Source organism: Borostomias antarcticus (assembly GCF_949987555.1).
Source record: "Borostomias antarcticus genome assembly, chromosome: 25".
NCBI lineage: Eukaryota > Metazoa > Chordata > Actinopteri > Stomiiformes > Stomiidae > Borostomias > Borostomias antarcticus.
In genome coordinates, this window is record NC_140258.1 from 7,290,800 (window position 1) to 7,307,911 (window position 17,112).

Below are 17,112 nucleotides of genomic sequence, written 5' to 3' on the forward strand. Positions count from 1 at the left end.
AGCCGCTGACGCGCCAGCCATGCAGCCAAGCGGTCTCTGATGTCTGATCCCAGGTTGCCAGACAACGGCTCTGCGCCTCCAGCAGTGAGACGTGCCCGCAGGCCATCCTTCAGGATTGAGTTAACAAGCCTGAGCGTGTGCACATACATGACACGCTTCGCTCAAGCAGCGGGGGAGTAGTACCGCATGACAGCGTCTAGCCGTCTCTGCTTATAACTGGAGATCTCTTCTGCTATCCCGCCGTCTCAGTTCACTCAAGAAATATGGATTCGGACCAGGCGTGTGAGTAACGCTCAAACAGCACTCGCCACTATTATATTGGTGTTTTTACGCCCCCCCCTCTCTCTCTCTCTTGCTTTACCTCCTAGTAAGTAAGTGTGGAAGAGAAGAATAGACGGATAAAATAGCTTTTCCTAAACTGTATAGGTTTCATGTAGTGGAAGCAAGCAGGCACTTCTGTTCAACAGTTAACATTGCGTCGAACATGTAGTTTGATAGGAAGGTGATCAGAATTAGTGCTGACGTGTACATGCTTGAAGAGAGACCAAATTAGTCTCCTGCTTTGAAATGAAACTCCCAAAGCGTCACGCCTTCCAGACTGCCTGCTCTTCAGAAAGAGAGCCCATTAACCAGAGGCATCTGTCAGAGAGAGCCATGTGAGAGTGTCTTGATCTTTCCAACACAATTAAGGCCTAGTTCTGTACAGTGCTCGACATATCAGAGAGCCTGCTTTGTCCATATCCAATGATGAAATCCGTTATACATTCTTGGCAATCAGCCACTGCAATCAGTGGGAGAGAGGGCCTGCAGCGGTCTGGGAGGCCATTACTGCCGTTCGGTGCTAGTGAAGAGAAAATATGGAGGCATCATCATCAGTATACAAATAGTCATATACAATTCAGCTGGCTCTGGTGTCTTTTAAAAGCTTGAGTTCCACTTGCCCATTTTCATTGTTTTTTTTACACGCTGCACAGTCCAGCAGTACTGTAATGTAGCTCCGACACACATTCACACAGTTGTGGCCGATTCTCATTGCGGCTAAAGGCTAGCAGGAGACCTTCAGCTGATGTTCAAAGTAAGATATGATCGTGAACTGTCCGGGACCTCTGATATCTTTAGTATTTCACCAGAAGGATAGTGGATAGCAGCAGAAGACTAGCACCAGAATGGCAGCACATTACGCTGAAGGATTCTCATCAGCCCAGCCCCACACCTCCAACATGTCTGTGCAGCCTGTTTACTATGACAAGATGTGTTGTGGCAGTTTGTTGAGTAATCTGTTAGGAGCGCATCCCATGCAGCTTGTTAGTTTTCAGAATACAGGATGTAACATTGCTGAACTCTCTGAACATAGTGTACTTGTACCGGATATTTGTTTGCAATGACTGGGGTGAAGGATCTTCCCACATCCACTCTGTTCAGGAGACTCAAGTTGTTCTCTCTCTGTCTTAACAATGTTGAGCATTTTTCATCTTTATTCCCTCATGAGTGTTACTTTTCTTAGCGCTGGAGGATATGTTTGCTGTTATCTTGTTTACGCCATCTATTTCAACAGTTTTATTTTTTGCTGGGGTTCACTTTTGAAAGGCACCACTTCACGTTTGAATAATGGGAACACATTATCTGTAAGCACTTTGAGGCATGAAGTCTAATGTGGGACTGTTATCATCAACAGTCTAATTCCTCAGGGCATTGCTTACACAGACCCCATAGCAACAGTACAAATGTAAGTCAAGTCATCCAGTTCTGTTTAACACAGAATACATCCCTGTTTCTTTCAATCATGTTCTTTGTTCTCAAGACATTCTGCTGTACAGTACATTCATTTAACATTCTGGTGTACAGTACATTCATTTAACATTCTGCTGTACAGTAGGCTACATTCATTTAACCAGACAGCTGCGAAATGCTAGTAAAATACTCTGAGAATTCTATTCTGTATTTCTGAAATGATTTCCACACATCAGTTCAAAAATTACAAGATCCTCTTTTGAATTCCATGAGAAGCACAATCACACAGTCCCATGTAACACTCCCACGTGATTACTGTACACCACTCCTTGATCAATCTGGGTGAATCATTTCATGATTGAATGCTGGGAAGTGGGACCCCAATAATCTGAAATTGGGTCTGAAATTGTCCTTTATAGATTTGGTCTAAATTATATCTCCACTGCCATCAACCTGCATGACATTCACATTTTCAATCTCACCTTTCTGAATGCAAGGTTCCAGATGAGGTCCACAATCACACGAGTGAATTGTGTTTCAATTCCATGATCCATGAAACAAACCTGATTATGGCTAAAGTTAGAGCTGTGCTTTGTACTCAAATGTCTCAGCTACCAAATCTGATCTCTTTGAGCTCTGGGGTTAGGGTATTGCAATGAGACAACCCTCTAGCACCTCAAATCAACATCAGACATGTATAAATATAGAGCGTACTGGAACAGGGAAGTACACATCTCCACATTTGCCCTAGGATAGGCTATTGGAGATCCAATCTAGCCCTATCCATCATGGAGGGTTTTAGTGCTGGTAGGAGTGTGATAAGACAGAGTTAACATCTAGGGGACAACATCTCACCGTCTCATTTGGGATACAGGCAGCTAACTCCACGTGTGACCTGGTTACTGACAGCATTCCAGGGGGTTCGGTTCAGGAGAACGTTGTTTTGATACGCACATCTGCATAACTAGCTGTCAAGACAGTCCGATGGCAGGATTGTGTTATCATTTGGGAAGCAGCTTTTGTCTTTGTCCCTGATGAATACCAAGTATTTGTTTGCAACACACCATTCATCTTTGGGATTTTTTAAATCTCTACGGTCCCTCAATTGTAATTTATCGTTGAACTCTTGATACAGGTTGTCAGGCTGCACAGTAAAGGGTAAATTGACTTGTCCTTATATGCACTTGCTGCACAGTAAATGGACTTGTACTTACAATATATAGCGCTTTTATCCAAAGCGCTTTACAATGGCCTCTCATTCACCCATTCACACACCAATGGCGGCAGCTGCCATGCAAGGTGCTAGCCTGCTCATTGGGAGCAATTTGAGGACACTTTGACAAGTGGACAGGAGGAGGCAGGAATCGAACTGCCGACCCTACGATCATTGGACGACCCGCTCTACCACTGAGCCACAGCCACACAGTGCACATGTATTAAACAATGGCACACACGCATGTGTTCACCATGGGTACTTTTAACCCCAAATCCCTTTTAACACCATAGGAGTATCGAGAGAACCTAAACAACGCTTGACACTTTTCTTATCAAGCCCTTAGACAGCTGACAGCAATTAAAGGCTTAGAAAGTATCACTCACTGAGGCTGCCATCTCATTTAAAGAGAAGCTACATTTAAGTCTTAAAAGCAGGTAATTTCACCTTGGTCCAAGGCAATGAGAACAGCTTGGCCACACAATATCCACTAGTGGTTTAATAATGGAAACAGAGTCTCAGGGGACAGGCCCATTTCTCCGAGCAACAGAGAAAGTCCATTACCCCTCAGTGTTTCTTTGCCTAATGGAAACTCTTATTCCTAATTGAAAATCAGAGTTGTATTATAGCACTCACTATAAAGAGCCCGACCAAAGTCAGATAGTGTTTCTCCTCTGTGCCCCCTCCAGGAAAGATGTCTCTAGAAATACCGTTGCTTAGATCATCTGAATTTCCTGAGGGGAGGTGGTTTTTTGGGAGAACTCCACTTCTCAAACAAGTGAGAAATGCATGATTGTTTGTTGCTGAGGTACAGTATGGTTCTGTGTTCCAACATAATTCTATTTGTTCCATTCCCACAAACCCACAAATGGCTATAGTAAGAAGGCTTGCCAAATCATAATGTTGTTCTTGTTTCTCCATCATTTGGTTGATTACGGTGGATTTCTTTTTACGAATCTCTGAATCATCATGTTTCAGATGCACACTGCAAAGGTTTGACGTCCACAACCTACTGAGAGAGTAGAGCCTGCTGCTGAAATGCTGACGAGTAGGCCTACTGTACGTGCTGATGAAACCTTTATGAAGAGAATACATTTCTCCCATTCAGGATCACCTCAGTTTGTCTTTTCCCTTTCTCACGTTTTTTGTAAAAGAATGAAGGTCATTACTTGTACTGTACTTACCACTGTTTACATCTGTTTGTGTATTTGCAGAAGTTCACTGATGTTGTATTACTGTATGCTGATTCTAAGTAATATGCTCCCTAGGACAAATGAACCATTGTGGCCATGCAGGTGATACTGTAGCTTAGAGAGTGTTTTTGGAGGGAGGATTGTGAAAGGCTCCATATTAGAAGCATTATACAGAAAAATAAAGACTTTTTGCCCTCACATCCCCTCATGAAATATGCACAGCAGCATATTCTTGACCCCAGTGAGCTAACGGCATGTGACAAGCAGGGAGCTGGAGCCACCGAGGGCAGGGGAGCAGTACTTCAGTAAAGCCCTCGGCCATTCTCAGAAAAACCGTCACCACCCCTGGTGCTCACGGGGGCTCATCTCAGCCTTTGTGTTTTCCAAATGGTTGAAGGTACAGTACTGCAAACAACACGAGACCTGGTTTACAGTATACTGTTTACTCAATCCACTTTGCCCTCTATGGTAATGCCCAGGCACTGGGCAGTGATCAATTCTCACTGCCATTTACAGTATGATGGATACTGACCATGAGCAATGACCTAGGCCAGGAATGTATAAATGAAGCCATACATTTTCCTGAGTTTGCAAAACATGCACAAGAGTTTGTATGGACATTCCAAGCAATTAATGCATAAATACGCCACAAACTGTATTTATTGTCCTTAGAAATCGTTCATGCATGATGTAGAGCTTTACTGTACCTCATGCATAGGGACAGTCTTTATAAATGTATTTAGATAATCACCTTCAGAGATAAGTGTTTCTCCTTCAGGCACGCACGAGAGCCAACTTGAGATAGGGAAAGCACATATTCAAAGTGTGAGTTAAGAATGTACTTCCATGAGTGTGATCTGTTAAAGACTTTAAGGGCATTTTGTCACTTCACAGTTATACTACAAGTTATGACCTGAGTGTTTTTTGGGGTTGGCCTCACACTCCTGAATACAAGGCCGGGAGGGTTCAGTCCCCATCTCTCCTCCTCCCTTTATCGGCTCTGATCCTTTGGTGCCATTCTGGGTAGCAATCAGTCAGACAGTTTGGCTGCTAACCAGAAATAATCCTTGCCCAAGGAGCAGCATCCACCCACATCTTCTACAACAAACGACAACAACAACAATAACAACAACAGGACTGCCTTCATGACTCAGTTCTAATGACCCTCTGCAACACAACAGCTCAAAAACCCAGAGCTGCATTTTCTTCCAGATGAGTGGAGCCTGCTCAAATTAGTTGCTGCAGCACAGTAGTGTTGCGCCTGGCACCATAAGGATAGATGTGAGATTTAAATAATTTCCGAGACTGCGGTGAAGAGGAGAGGCAGGCAAGCTGACTAATAACTGAGAACACTGTAACAAGTACTGGTCTGGAAACGCATCAATTTCTCACTCCAGAAATACCTATGTCCCTGCCAAAAATACTTTCATCATGGGGCAGGAGGAAATTAGGTATAATTCCTGCAACATAACATAAGAAAGGCCTGATTAATAGGAAAACAACAGCCAGAATCAAACAGAGGCTACAGTCCCATGCATTTGGAATTGAGAATAATTAAATGGGTTGCAGATGCTATAAATCATTAGTCCTCTGGTGCTGGCCATCCCTCTGTGTTCAGTGCAGTTTACATAGGAGCTTAGGCAAATGTGAATGACTTTAAACTGTAGGCTACTGACTGACTGAATAGCTCTGGTGCTCTGAACAATGAGAAATGACTCGGCAGGTGCAATTCTGTGTTATATGAACAGGCTGGCAGGCTACTGCAGGCTCAAATATTTGATCTCCTGTGAAAAGACAGTGTGTGGGAGGCATAGTGTCATATTCACAGTTATCAGGATGACTCTAATTAGGCTATTTTTAATGCAGCACTTTTAGCACAGCTCTTTGGATGTTTACATTAGCTAATGACAGCCTAAGAATCACCCATCAGCAGACACGAACATGGGCACTGAAATTACATCTCCATGGGAATACTGTACTGTGTATGCAAAGATAAATGTATGGTTAAATTGATCCACAGTAGTTACAGCTATAAAAAGGAATTATAATTATGACAGGTTTATTATTCAACAGTTCTCAGTTTCAGTCAATCTACACTAACATTTACATTGGAATTGCCATTTTAACAAGCCAAGCATGACTTTATCTACGGGCACTGAAGCACACTGCACGATGACGTTTGCTGCTCCAGTGAACATCATGACAGCCTTTCGTTGCCCCCAATCATGAGATCAGATCAAGTAATTTCAAAATGACCAGTTATTGTCAGTGCAATTTAGAAAAATGATTCTATTCAATTAATGATTAGGCCTACTGTATTTTTTTTTTAACACAGATCAATTAGTGCTTAAAGCAACATCCATTGCATAGAACACGTGGGGATAATAATATGCATATTATGTTCAATAGACCTAGGTCTAAATCCTTTCTCGTGTGTTACAGTAGCTATCCCCGACAACCAAGGGTAATACTCCTCATATAAAATAAAATATAATCCCACATCTCGTTGGATAATACGGATCTAGGCCTACACCTCCATCTACCGACCATTTGAAGATATTGCACAAGGTAGGCCTAAGCAGAGGTGGATAGGCGTTAACATGTCATAGAAAAACATGCATCTGCCCTGTATAAAACGCTATTTCAATCATTTTAAACGCTATCACATTGTCTTAAAACTATATCCCTCGTTTTTCTCTAAAATTGAGATACGTCTGAAGTAGGTTAGGATCGCCTCTTCTTTCCAAATCAGTAATTTGACCCCTACTGCCAACAATGACAGTCTCCAGGCAACAAGAGGCACAGTAGCACACTGGTTGCACAGCACCGAACACTCTCGTCATAGTCTCTGACAACGGATCTATGACTCAGGGAATATCGGTCCAAGAATCCGAGGAAACCCCCACTACTCGGACCCTGGCCGCCTTCAACTATGTCTGAAGTGTGTGTTTCAGCGCCGTCCTCTGCGGATTCGCACTGGGTCAGACTACTGCAATCCAATGCAAACCGAGTTGGAGCGAACTGGGTGCACAAGCAAATTAATTTACCTTGCGAGCGCGGTCCAGAGGGAAGATATGACTTTGAGAGTTTACTCAAAAGAGAGGGGGCCGCTTTCACAAAATTCAACCCACTTGCCTCTCCACCTGCTGGCAATGCACCGCTGGCACCCTTACGGGATGAAGTCCTGTTAATAGACCCGTGTTCTGGACATCTGAGTGCCGGTGCAGAAGTGGATTTAACAACCAAAGGCAGACATGCCTTTATAGATTTCTGTCATGTGCCGTCTGGGTTATGGGTCCCCCCTGGTGCCAGAGAAAGGCCCCAGACTCCTACAGTAAGGCCATCAGCGGTGCCATGCGACCCGTCAGAAGACAAGGCATGGAACTCACGGAGAATCCCAGACTCAGCCCTACGAGCTGGCCTCGGAGGTAACATGAGAAGTGATCGATGAAAGATAAGTAGGATAATAAAACATAAAAGCTGTCATTTGTAAAAACCGGTAGATAAAATGGGCCAAAAGGACCAATTTTTCAGGTATGAAAAATTGCATGGTAACGTTAGCCTTCGGGTCGTTGTGTTCCATTTTGTCGTCGTAGGTTGGACTAGTCAAGCAAAAGTAAAGGCAGCGCCACACAAAATTCCATGTTCAGTGAAGTTCTACAGTTTTTTCCCTGGAAGAGAGACTGGAACATCGGTAGGCCTACGCCCTTTTCCAAAATAAGTTATATATATATAGCCTAAAGTTACAGTTAGGTTACAGTTAATAACTATATATATATATATACATAATTTTAAAACAATTGTCCAGTAAATTTGAATATCCAAGACCAACAATGTCAAAGAAAATGTATTTGTTCCCTAAAATATAGTTATAAAGTTATAACTGTAACCTTAGGCTATTTAATTTAGGCAAACTTACTGTAGCCTACATTATTTTATTGTTGTCCTGAAAGTACTTGTTGCAATAAGTAAGTGTGCATAATGATGAATTAGAGCTTCTGTGAAATGGAAGCTATAATATTGTTTGGTCTTGAAGGATGTCAGTTCCTCTGTTCCACCTCAGTGGATGGACAAGGCAGCACGGCGCTTCATCTACACCTCTATGGCCCAGAGGTCAGGAGCCATCTTTATACCCTATCTACAGTGTCTGTCCTTTGAAAGGCTTAAACCTACTACAAAGCATAATCAAACTGTATGAATACTTTATAGAAAATTAAGACATCATACGGTTGTGTGTCCTTTTTTTCTTCCAACCATGATAGAAATATCTGAGAGAAATTCTTGAGCTACTGTATATGGCCCAAAGTGTGGAATGAGAGAGTGCTGATTGTCTGGCGGTCATGTTAACTTGCAGAGGTTATGAGGACGTTGGCTGGGACACCAAGTTACCACGGCGCCTGAAGCCCCCAGCAACCACACTTGAGAAAATGGCGGACCCTGTGAATCAGCATTTCACTCAGAAGCGCTACCACAGCAAACCTGAGCTCTGGCAGGTGGGACCACATCTGAATACACATAACAGCAAAGCACATTCGAATGGAGTTAATGACTACTCCCCCCAACCGGGAATAGGAGATATATTCCACTCTCCAGTGACATAGATTGAGTTGATAGATAGAGAGATAGATAGATAGATATACTTAATGCTTAATAATGCATTAACTAATGTTTATTAATGTACCCTTATTGTAAAGTGTTACCAGTTAATTATTTGTACTTTGCCTACTCTTTTCTAAGATGGTCGGAGGCCAGTGGAACAGGCACCAGCTTCGAGCTATGAATGACGTCAGGAAACCCATATCATTGTGAGTTCTTTTAACGTTGTTCCATGATCTCTCTCAGTAACAAAGACATGTAAACAAAACAATCACACGTTTTACCAAGCAAATCATGCATCTGTTAATGGTGTTCTAAGATGTACTTATTTGAATCCACAGCACCAGCCCATGTTCAAAATCAGGACAAATTCCACTCTATAGGTAGGTGTAACCGAATTGACTTGATTAAACTCACTCCTCAGTATAAATACCGCCCCACCTGCACCATTGAATTGATAGTGGCTAAGGCGGTGTTTATGAAGGGGGGTCACATGCGTTTGTAAGTCAGAGGACCCAAGAACGAACCCAACGGCGGCAAGTGAGGGTGGAAGCGATGACAAGCAATGAAATGACACCTGTTACATAAGCAGCTTGTCCAGGTATGGGATAGTGTAATTCATTGTTTCTGAATATGAGCTGGACTTGCTGTGTGTGTCCTCTTTTCTGTCTTTACAGCGGTGTGGTAGGGTCTGTGAACATGGATGATATAGATATCATGGGCCGAGACTTCAACCCCCTGACTCTGCAGAGGACCACCCTGCCCCCATACACCCCCACGGCACAGTAAGATATTGACGACCACACCTCAGTGTCTAATGTACACCTTCACTGGTGGGCCCTAACAAGGGCCATTCTAGGAACAGTGTAAAAGTGCAAACCTGACGCTCTGTCTTTCTCTCCATGCCAGCTGCCCCACCATCCCTGGCTATACAGGCAAGGCCCAACATGCCCACTCCTCTGGCTCCAGTTTTCATGCTCTGCCCAGCTCTGCACACTCCCTGGGGTGAGTTCCTCATACTTACCCTGCTCAGTTCATCACCATGACAATAAGCACATGGGGTACATATGGAACAATTACCCTATTATAAGTATAATTATAGGGTTCTATAGGGGAAGTATATCTCTGAGACAGGCTCGTGCAGAGGGGGATGCTTTGGGTGCCCTTTATGGCAAGGCTTTTTGGCAATTTAAGTTTTTTTTGATAAAGGGCAATGCCCATTGCCATCATTATTTTAACAATCGATAATATAAATTGAAATAAATAGTTGAATGCCCGTCTGACTGCCTCCACTTGGAATGACGGGTCCGTTAGCCAATAGAGATAAAGCGGCAAACCGAGCATCTCGTCCGTCATTTGCCATCTGAATTCAAGCAGCAAGAAGTCTACGCTACTTCAAGCAACACTACGGCTACACTACGGTAAGAATGATTGTTTTCCTATCATTTTGCCAGGTGTCCACTACTACTTCACATGACGATAAGACTATGCTTGGAAATTAATCTCATGGTATCCTTTTTGCGGTTTGCTAGCGTTATCTCGAGTATAGTCTTACTCAACGGATGTAGGTTTTGGCAATAAACCATCTACTGAACACCATAAAGTGACATTGAATGTGTGGCTGTTTTGAATAGGCACCAAAGATTGTATTTCACACTATTTCACAATACTGTACCCAGTCATAACATCTGAGTGGCTACTAGGCTACTCATTTTCTCTCTCTCTCTCTCTCTCTCTCTCTCTCTCTCTCTCTCTCTCTCTCTCTCTCTCTCTCTCTCTCTTTCTCTCCCTCTCTCTCTCTTTCTTTCCCTCTCTCTCTCTCTCTCTCTATCTCTCTCTCTCTCTCTCTCTGTCTCTTTGAATGGGCACCAAAGATTGTATTTCACACTATTTCACTATACTGTACTCAGTCATATAACATATTTGAGTGACTACAAGGCTGCTCATGCTCTCTCTCTCCCTCTCTCTCTTTCTCCCTCTCTCTCTTCTTCTCTCTCTCTTTCTCTCCCTCTCTCTCTTTCTCTCCCTTTCTCTCCTTTTTTCTCTCTCTCTCTCTCTCTCTCTCTCTCTCTCTCTCTCTCTCTCTCTCTCTCTCTCTCTCTCTCTCTTCTTGCTCTCTCTCTCCTTTTCTCTCCCTCTCTCTCTCTCTCTCTCTCTCTCTCTTTCTCTCTCTCCTGGTAGTCATTATACTATGCTCTCTCCCTGTGTGTTTGTGTATACAGTAGGAATGCAGACATGGGGAGAGAACTGAATTCATGGGACGGTGCAACCAGAGCTGGCCTACAAACGAGGTTTGGAAGGACAGCTGATACACCAGCAAGAGGCAAAAAATAAGAGAGCTTAAATAAACTAAATCTTGCAACAAATAACAATTCAAGTGACATTTAAATTTTCTAATTGGTTGTGTTTTGTCTTCTAACTGTTGCATTAAGAGTGAGTTAAATGCATAGCAGTACACAGAGGAAGTTGTGTACTTGCAGCTGATGATTCACACAAAATATTATTTGGATGATCTGTTAATAATAAACTGCAGCTAAAATATATATTATTGTGTTGTATTTACATTATTACAGTATTTTAGTATTACATCAAATATTACATTACAGCATGGATAAGCCTACATACAGTACAGTACAGCCATAGATATTCATAACCTTACAGCCTTACAAATTTTCAGCCTTACCCAGCATCTGGGACTGCTCTGTACACAGCAGCAGTGTTTTCTTATATGCATTTTTGTCTGTGTTTTCTTGTCAGTTTCTGCTGGGGCAATGTCCAGGTACTGTCCTCTAGTAGCCTGAGATTAGTCTGTAATTGAGTAATCTTCAAATAATAATAATTATAATACATTTGGATCAATCCCAAATGATTCTAAAGCATAATCATAATAGTATGAAGCGGTTTGTCGTACTGTAAGATTCTGTTACATTCTCTGAATATTGATTGGTAGTACTGTAGTTTGGCTGGTTACATTATGCTGTAGTTGGTGTTCTAACATTTTGAAACAGTAGCCTACATGTTGTTACGGCTCGCCTGTCCTTGCCTCCACAACCGTCCCTCTCTACCTTCATGCGCTCTCGGCGCGCTGTGCGTTATCCTGGGCGCTGCCATGGGTCCTCTCCACGACGCTCGAACTCGCCCGAGTTTCCACTTCCCACCACCGGGACTGGGGCGCGTTCCCTCTGTAGCAAACCTTTTTGTGGCTCCCCTCCTTTGTTCTACTAAACCACCCGCTGGGCTTTGCCCGTTCTCCTGTCTCCCGAGTTGGTCTATTGGGTCCTAGGCAAACAAATCCTGACATATGTGCCCTTTTAAAAATTTTAGCACCTGCCCCTCTAAAGGCCTCTGCACGGACCTGCTCGAGATGCAAAAATGATATTGAAATGAAATGAAAATGTCTATTTTTAGATATTGACTGAAAATGACAATGATATTTTTTTGAGATATTGAGCATCAACGCTTTATAAGAATTGGTTATGGTTTTTGGAGGTTGTGTGTGTATGTTAACTTACTCTATTTTGACAAAAAAGTTACATAGAACTCTTAATTCTAAGGGCATGCTTTGCCATGGAATTACCACTGAAATCCATTAGAGGGCATTCTAAGTACTCAAAAACAGGCTGCCTTAGGCTGGATATTGAGCCATTAAACTTCCAAGAGCTCTGAGTTATTGCACTGTATTCTTATATTTAATGTATTATTATATAATTTAGATCTTTCACCACTTTTGTGTGATACAGTTTGTTTATTCATATGATCAATTCACGGTATATGTTAGTTAGCTAGTGAAAATTGATTTGGCTAGAGGCTTTAATATAATAATATATCTATGTTCATACTGTAATGTTGTTCAGTGTGCCATCTGAAGTATTGTATTAGTAAAGTCACTGTCTTGTTGTTTTGAGGAGTAGGAGTAAGCTGAAAGAAGGAGGAGTAAGCTGTCAATCATTTGACTCAGCTGTCTGTAAAAGGCTGTCTGATTTGCTTGTGGATTTCATGGGGAGTTCATACTGCCATAGAGCATAGAGGAGCATTTAACACCAAGTAAACAATTTCAGTTTCTGGGTGACCAAATATGTCCCAAATTATTTTTTTATTATGGTTTTGTGTGGACTTTCCATACTTCCACAAAATGCCCTAGCCTTTGGAAGCGTCATAGTGTGTAGTTTGTAAAGTAGGAACTGCATGTTCACTCCATATGCTTTTTGTTCTTCATGTTTCATTTGTTTGCACATTGATTATTATTATTAGTAGTACTGCTCAGCTTTTTTGAGAGGGGTGGGGTGTTGGGGGGGGCGCGGTGGGAGGTGCAGGGGGGTGTGGGTGCAGGGGAAGTGGTTTATTGGAACCTTGTACACTAATAACATCAGCTGTGACTGTGAGGATAAACAAAGGGTGCCATTGGCACAGAGGGAGCAGAAACACGTCATGACAGAGGGAAGTGTCGGAGAAAATCAGGAAGAAAGAACCTGTTATCACAATGTCAGTCTCATGGCTGTAGTGATACAGATTATGCAGTGGATCGGTACATGTATGTATATGTACAGTACAGTAATGTAGGCTACTTGTTAAAATCCCTCATTATATTTCTCTATTTTTCAACCTAGTGACATAAACAAAGCTCTGAAATAGTATGGATAGTATACATTAATAGTATGAGACCAATGAATGAATGGTATAAATTAAAAAATAAATTTAAGCTTTAAAAAATAAATTTTAAAAAAATAAGTAAGTAAAGGACATTTTTTGTGAGAAGAATTTTCAGAGGAACACAGATACTGTAATTAAGTAAACTAATTTGAAATACATTTAAAAAGTATTTCTCTATAAAAGTAGAACAAACTCTATCAAAATGGGTAATGTCAACAGAACACAAAAAATTAGAGGAACACAGATACTGTAACTAGGTAAACTAATTTGAAATAAGTTTAAAAACAATTTCACCATAAAAGTAGAACAAACTCAGTAACAATGGGTAATGTCAACAGAGCTCCAAAAATGAAGTCAGATGAACGTGTGTTTCTAAGTTAACAGGGCATCATATTTTCTGCTATGGTAATGAAGCACCAGAGGAAAACCTTCCCCCAAAGACGGGAGTTTTGGGTGTCTGTTTGTTGAGGATGTGGAAACCTGTTTCCTAGTTGGGCCCCAGTTGAGCGAATTTTACCGGCTTTTGGAGCAGCCCTCTCCAGATGGTTGAATCCAGAGCAGCTCGTGGTAATCGTGGTTTTCACAACCCAGATCCATTTTCCTGGTGCCCAACACCCCCCAAGATCTGTTTCCTCTGAAGATTAAGCTGGCCTCCCGTATTTTTTCCTTTGAAACAAAAAAAAGCCAAGTTTTCGGATTGATTAATAATCCACCCCAACGTTCAAAATCCTTTTGGCTTGCTATGTTAGCGGTAGGCTCTTTTCTTACTGGAGTCTCTTTATTATGGCAAGAATAAGGAGTAGTGCATTATTATGTGGTATTCATGGACTGTAAGACATTCACAATACTATCAAGCCCATTTTACCTCTTCTGAAATTCTATTGTTTGTGTTCCTAACTTTCCATGTGTTGGCTCTCACAGGGCCTCTCAGGATCCACACAGTCCAGCTCACGGTCGAACTGCACCCCTGTCCAGAATGGTGATCACTGTGCCCCCGCGAAACCCGTTCCTGCACCCCAAGTAACTGGTGTTACCTATCTAATGGCCCTTGGAGAAACGCATGAAGAAATATTAAACAAAGGGTATGAGAAAGTTTTGAAGGTGCCAGCTTCCCTTTTATGCGATTCAATCTGTATTTTGAATAGATCTATAATAATGTGATGTCAGTGACTGATCTGGGGGAGTTTGTGAATAATGAGATGCCTTATTAGCATAATTTCCCTGATGTAGATGAGTGATTTTCTGACTTCAGGTTTGTGAGCTCTTAACTCTTGCTGTCATTGTCCTGTTAAACTCTAATGTGTGTGTGTGTGTGTGTGTGTGTGTGTGTGTGTGTGTGTGTGTGTGTGTGTGTGTGTGTGTGTGTGTGTGTGTGTGTGCTGGCACGTTAGTGTGTGTTGTGCACGCGGGTGCATTCGTGCGTACGTGTGTGTGTGTGAGAGTGAGTGAGTGAGTGAGTGAGTGTAAATGTGGGTTTGTGGAAGGACAGAGCAAAAGTAAACCAGAGGCACGAGAGAGAAAGGCAGGGAGTTCATAACAGAGCCTGTGGTTTGTTGAATAAAACGCATAGTGCTAGTGCAGCTTCATGCTTTGACAGGAAATATGGATGAGCTGGTTTCCTGTGTCTCCTTCGTCTATATTTCTATGCTGAAAATCATCTTACCAGGATTCAGCTGTGATATTTTCGTAAGTCTACATTAAGCTCCTCTAAGCGTTTATGATACATTTATAAGCAATCCAATATCTTTATAGAGCTTATAAGCTAGTCATAAATGTCCAAAATGTACCACATAAATCTAAAGCATATTGATGGAAGCAGGTGTCTTCCCCTGTGCTACCTGCTCTGTTTGATATGAGTTTATTTGTTTGTTTGTTTGTTTGTTTGTTTATACTGTATTAATCTGCTCTTCTATCTTAACCATTGGTCAAGTCGAGCAAAGGGTCAGTCAGCCTGGTTAGTTATGAGCTAGCATTGGGGTCACATGCCTTGGGCACAGCAGTAGACTGCCCTCCAGACATCTTTTAGGATCCCACCTTGTCAAGAGGCCTGGCCCAGTCTTGAACCAGGTAACATTTTGGTCATTGGCCTGACGCTCTAACCGCTGGGCCACCTACCACTCCAACTGTGGTGCAAATACTGGCATTTTTCAAGCCCCTCAATGACTGACATGGTAGCCTGAGCCTGTCCTGCTAAGTGCTTACTGTGCTTTCTTATACAGTATGATTCACTTAAATATCATATTAGAGACTACAGGGATAGCTAACACAAAATGGCCTACCATGTTGGCAACTTCTCTGTGTCTATTTGTGCACTCTACTGTTAGTCATGTCTCTCTTATGAAGTATTTAGCCTATGTTTACTGCTCTGTAAATGTTCTTAGCCAATAGACAAACATTTTCCAGGAGCTTGCTCAATCGTCTCTTTGAGAGAGGTCAGGGAATACTTTTTACAGCTCACTTTTCTGGCCCCCGTGTGAAACTGTTTTTTTTGCTTCCCTCTGGAAAATGTAGGGGTGGGACCTATGCTCATCCCCCCATTGCTCTCTGTAAATCACATTGTGTTGAAATGCGCTATACAAATAAAGTTTGATTTGATTAGATTTGATCATGGTAAATGGACTGCCCTTATATAACGCTTTCATCCAAAGTGCTTTACAAATACCTCATATTCACCTATTCACACACACATTCTCACACCAATGGCAGCAGCTGCCATGCAAGGTACTAGCCTGGTCATTGGGAGTAATTTGGGGTTCAGTGTCTTGCCCAAGGACACTTTGAACATGTGAACAGGAGGACATGAACATGTGAACAGGAGGAGCCGGGATTTGAACCGCTGACCCTACGATCATTGGACAACCTCCTGAGCCACAGCCACTCCACATAACTAATGTCCAGTCTGTTCACCAGGAGTTCCTCCAAAGATAATTGCATGGATAAGGATGTTTTACTATCAATTTGAATGTAGTGTGATCATAAATGGCAACCCCATTGATTGGTTCCCTGTGAAATCTGGCGTACATCAGGGATGTATCATTTCTCCCATTCTTTTGCTGATTGCCATCAACGGGTCCATGCGAAAAGCCACCTCAGACAAACCTAGAGGCTCTCTTCATCCAGCTAGAAGATCTTGACTATGCTGATGACCTAGTTATCCTCTCCACAAATAATACTCACCTCCAAGAGAAAACAGATAGGACTGGCAAATTGGCTTGAACATTTATATCTTCTAAACACAAGTGATGTGCATAAATTCAACACCACATGCACCAATCACTGTGGACGGCAACTCTCAATTATGCCAATGAGTTTATATATCTGGGAAGTCTCCTTAGCAAGGACAATGCATGCAGTAAAGACATCAGCATATACAGTAGTAAGGCTCTGGAAAGCTCGCAGTGCATTTGCAAGCCTAATTACCATCTGGAAGTCAAAGCAGCACAGCCTAAAAACCAAGTTCAGACTGTATAACAGCAATGTTAAATCACTTCTGCTGTACGGCTCAGAATACTGGCGAGTGGTTGATAGTGAAAAAGGTCAATGCATTCCACCATGGATGTTGCATCTTCTGGCAGGAAAGAATCTCCAATTAATACAAAAACAAAACTGTCACAATGTGGTGCTGGAAACAAGGGCAACTCCAATGGCTAGAACTGTAAAGTCCTACAATAGCCTTGAGATGGACTCCACCTGGAAAGAGGAAACAATGGAGAACTGTGACCTCGAAAC

At 42.3% G+C, this 17,112-nt stretch overlaps 1 protein-coding gene across 1 annotated transcript; it reads left to right on the forward strand.

The window, feature by feature from the left end:
* Window positions 1-7,428: 7,428 nt before the first annotated feature.
* spmip7 (sperm microtubule inner protein 7) lies at window positions 7,429-14,407 on the forward strand (the record flags this gene model as incomplete). The annotated part of the gene is made up of 8 exons (XM_084458769.1): window positions 7,429-7,500; window positions 8,201-8,250; window positions 8,492-8,630; window positions 8,875-8,942; window positions 9,075-9,116; window positions 9,411-9,518; window positions 9,643-9,738; window positions 14,305-14,407. The coding sequence occupies 8 exons, from the start codon at window positions 7,429-7,431 to the stop codon at window positions 14,405-14,407; spliced, it is 678 nt and encodes a 225-aa protein (XP_084314895.1).
* Window positions 14,408-17,112: the final 2,705 nt, after the last annotated feature.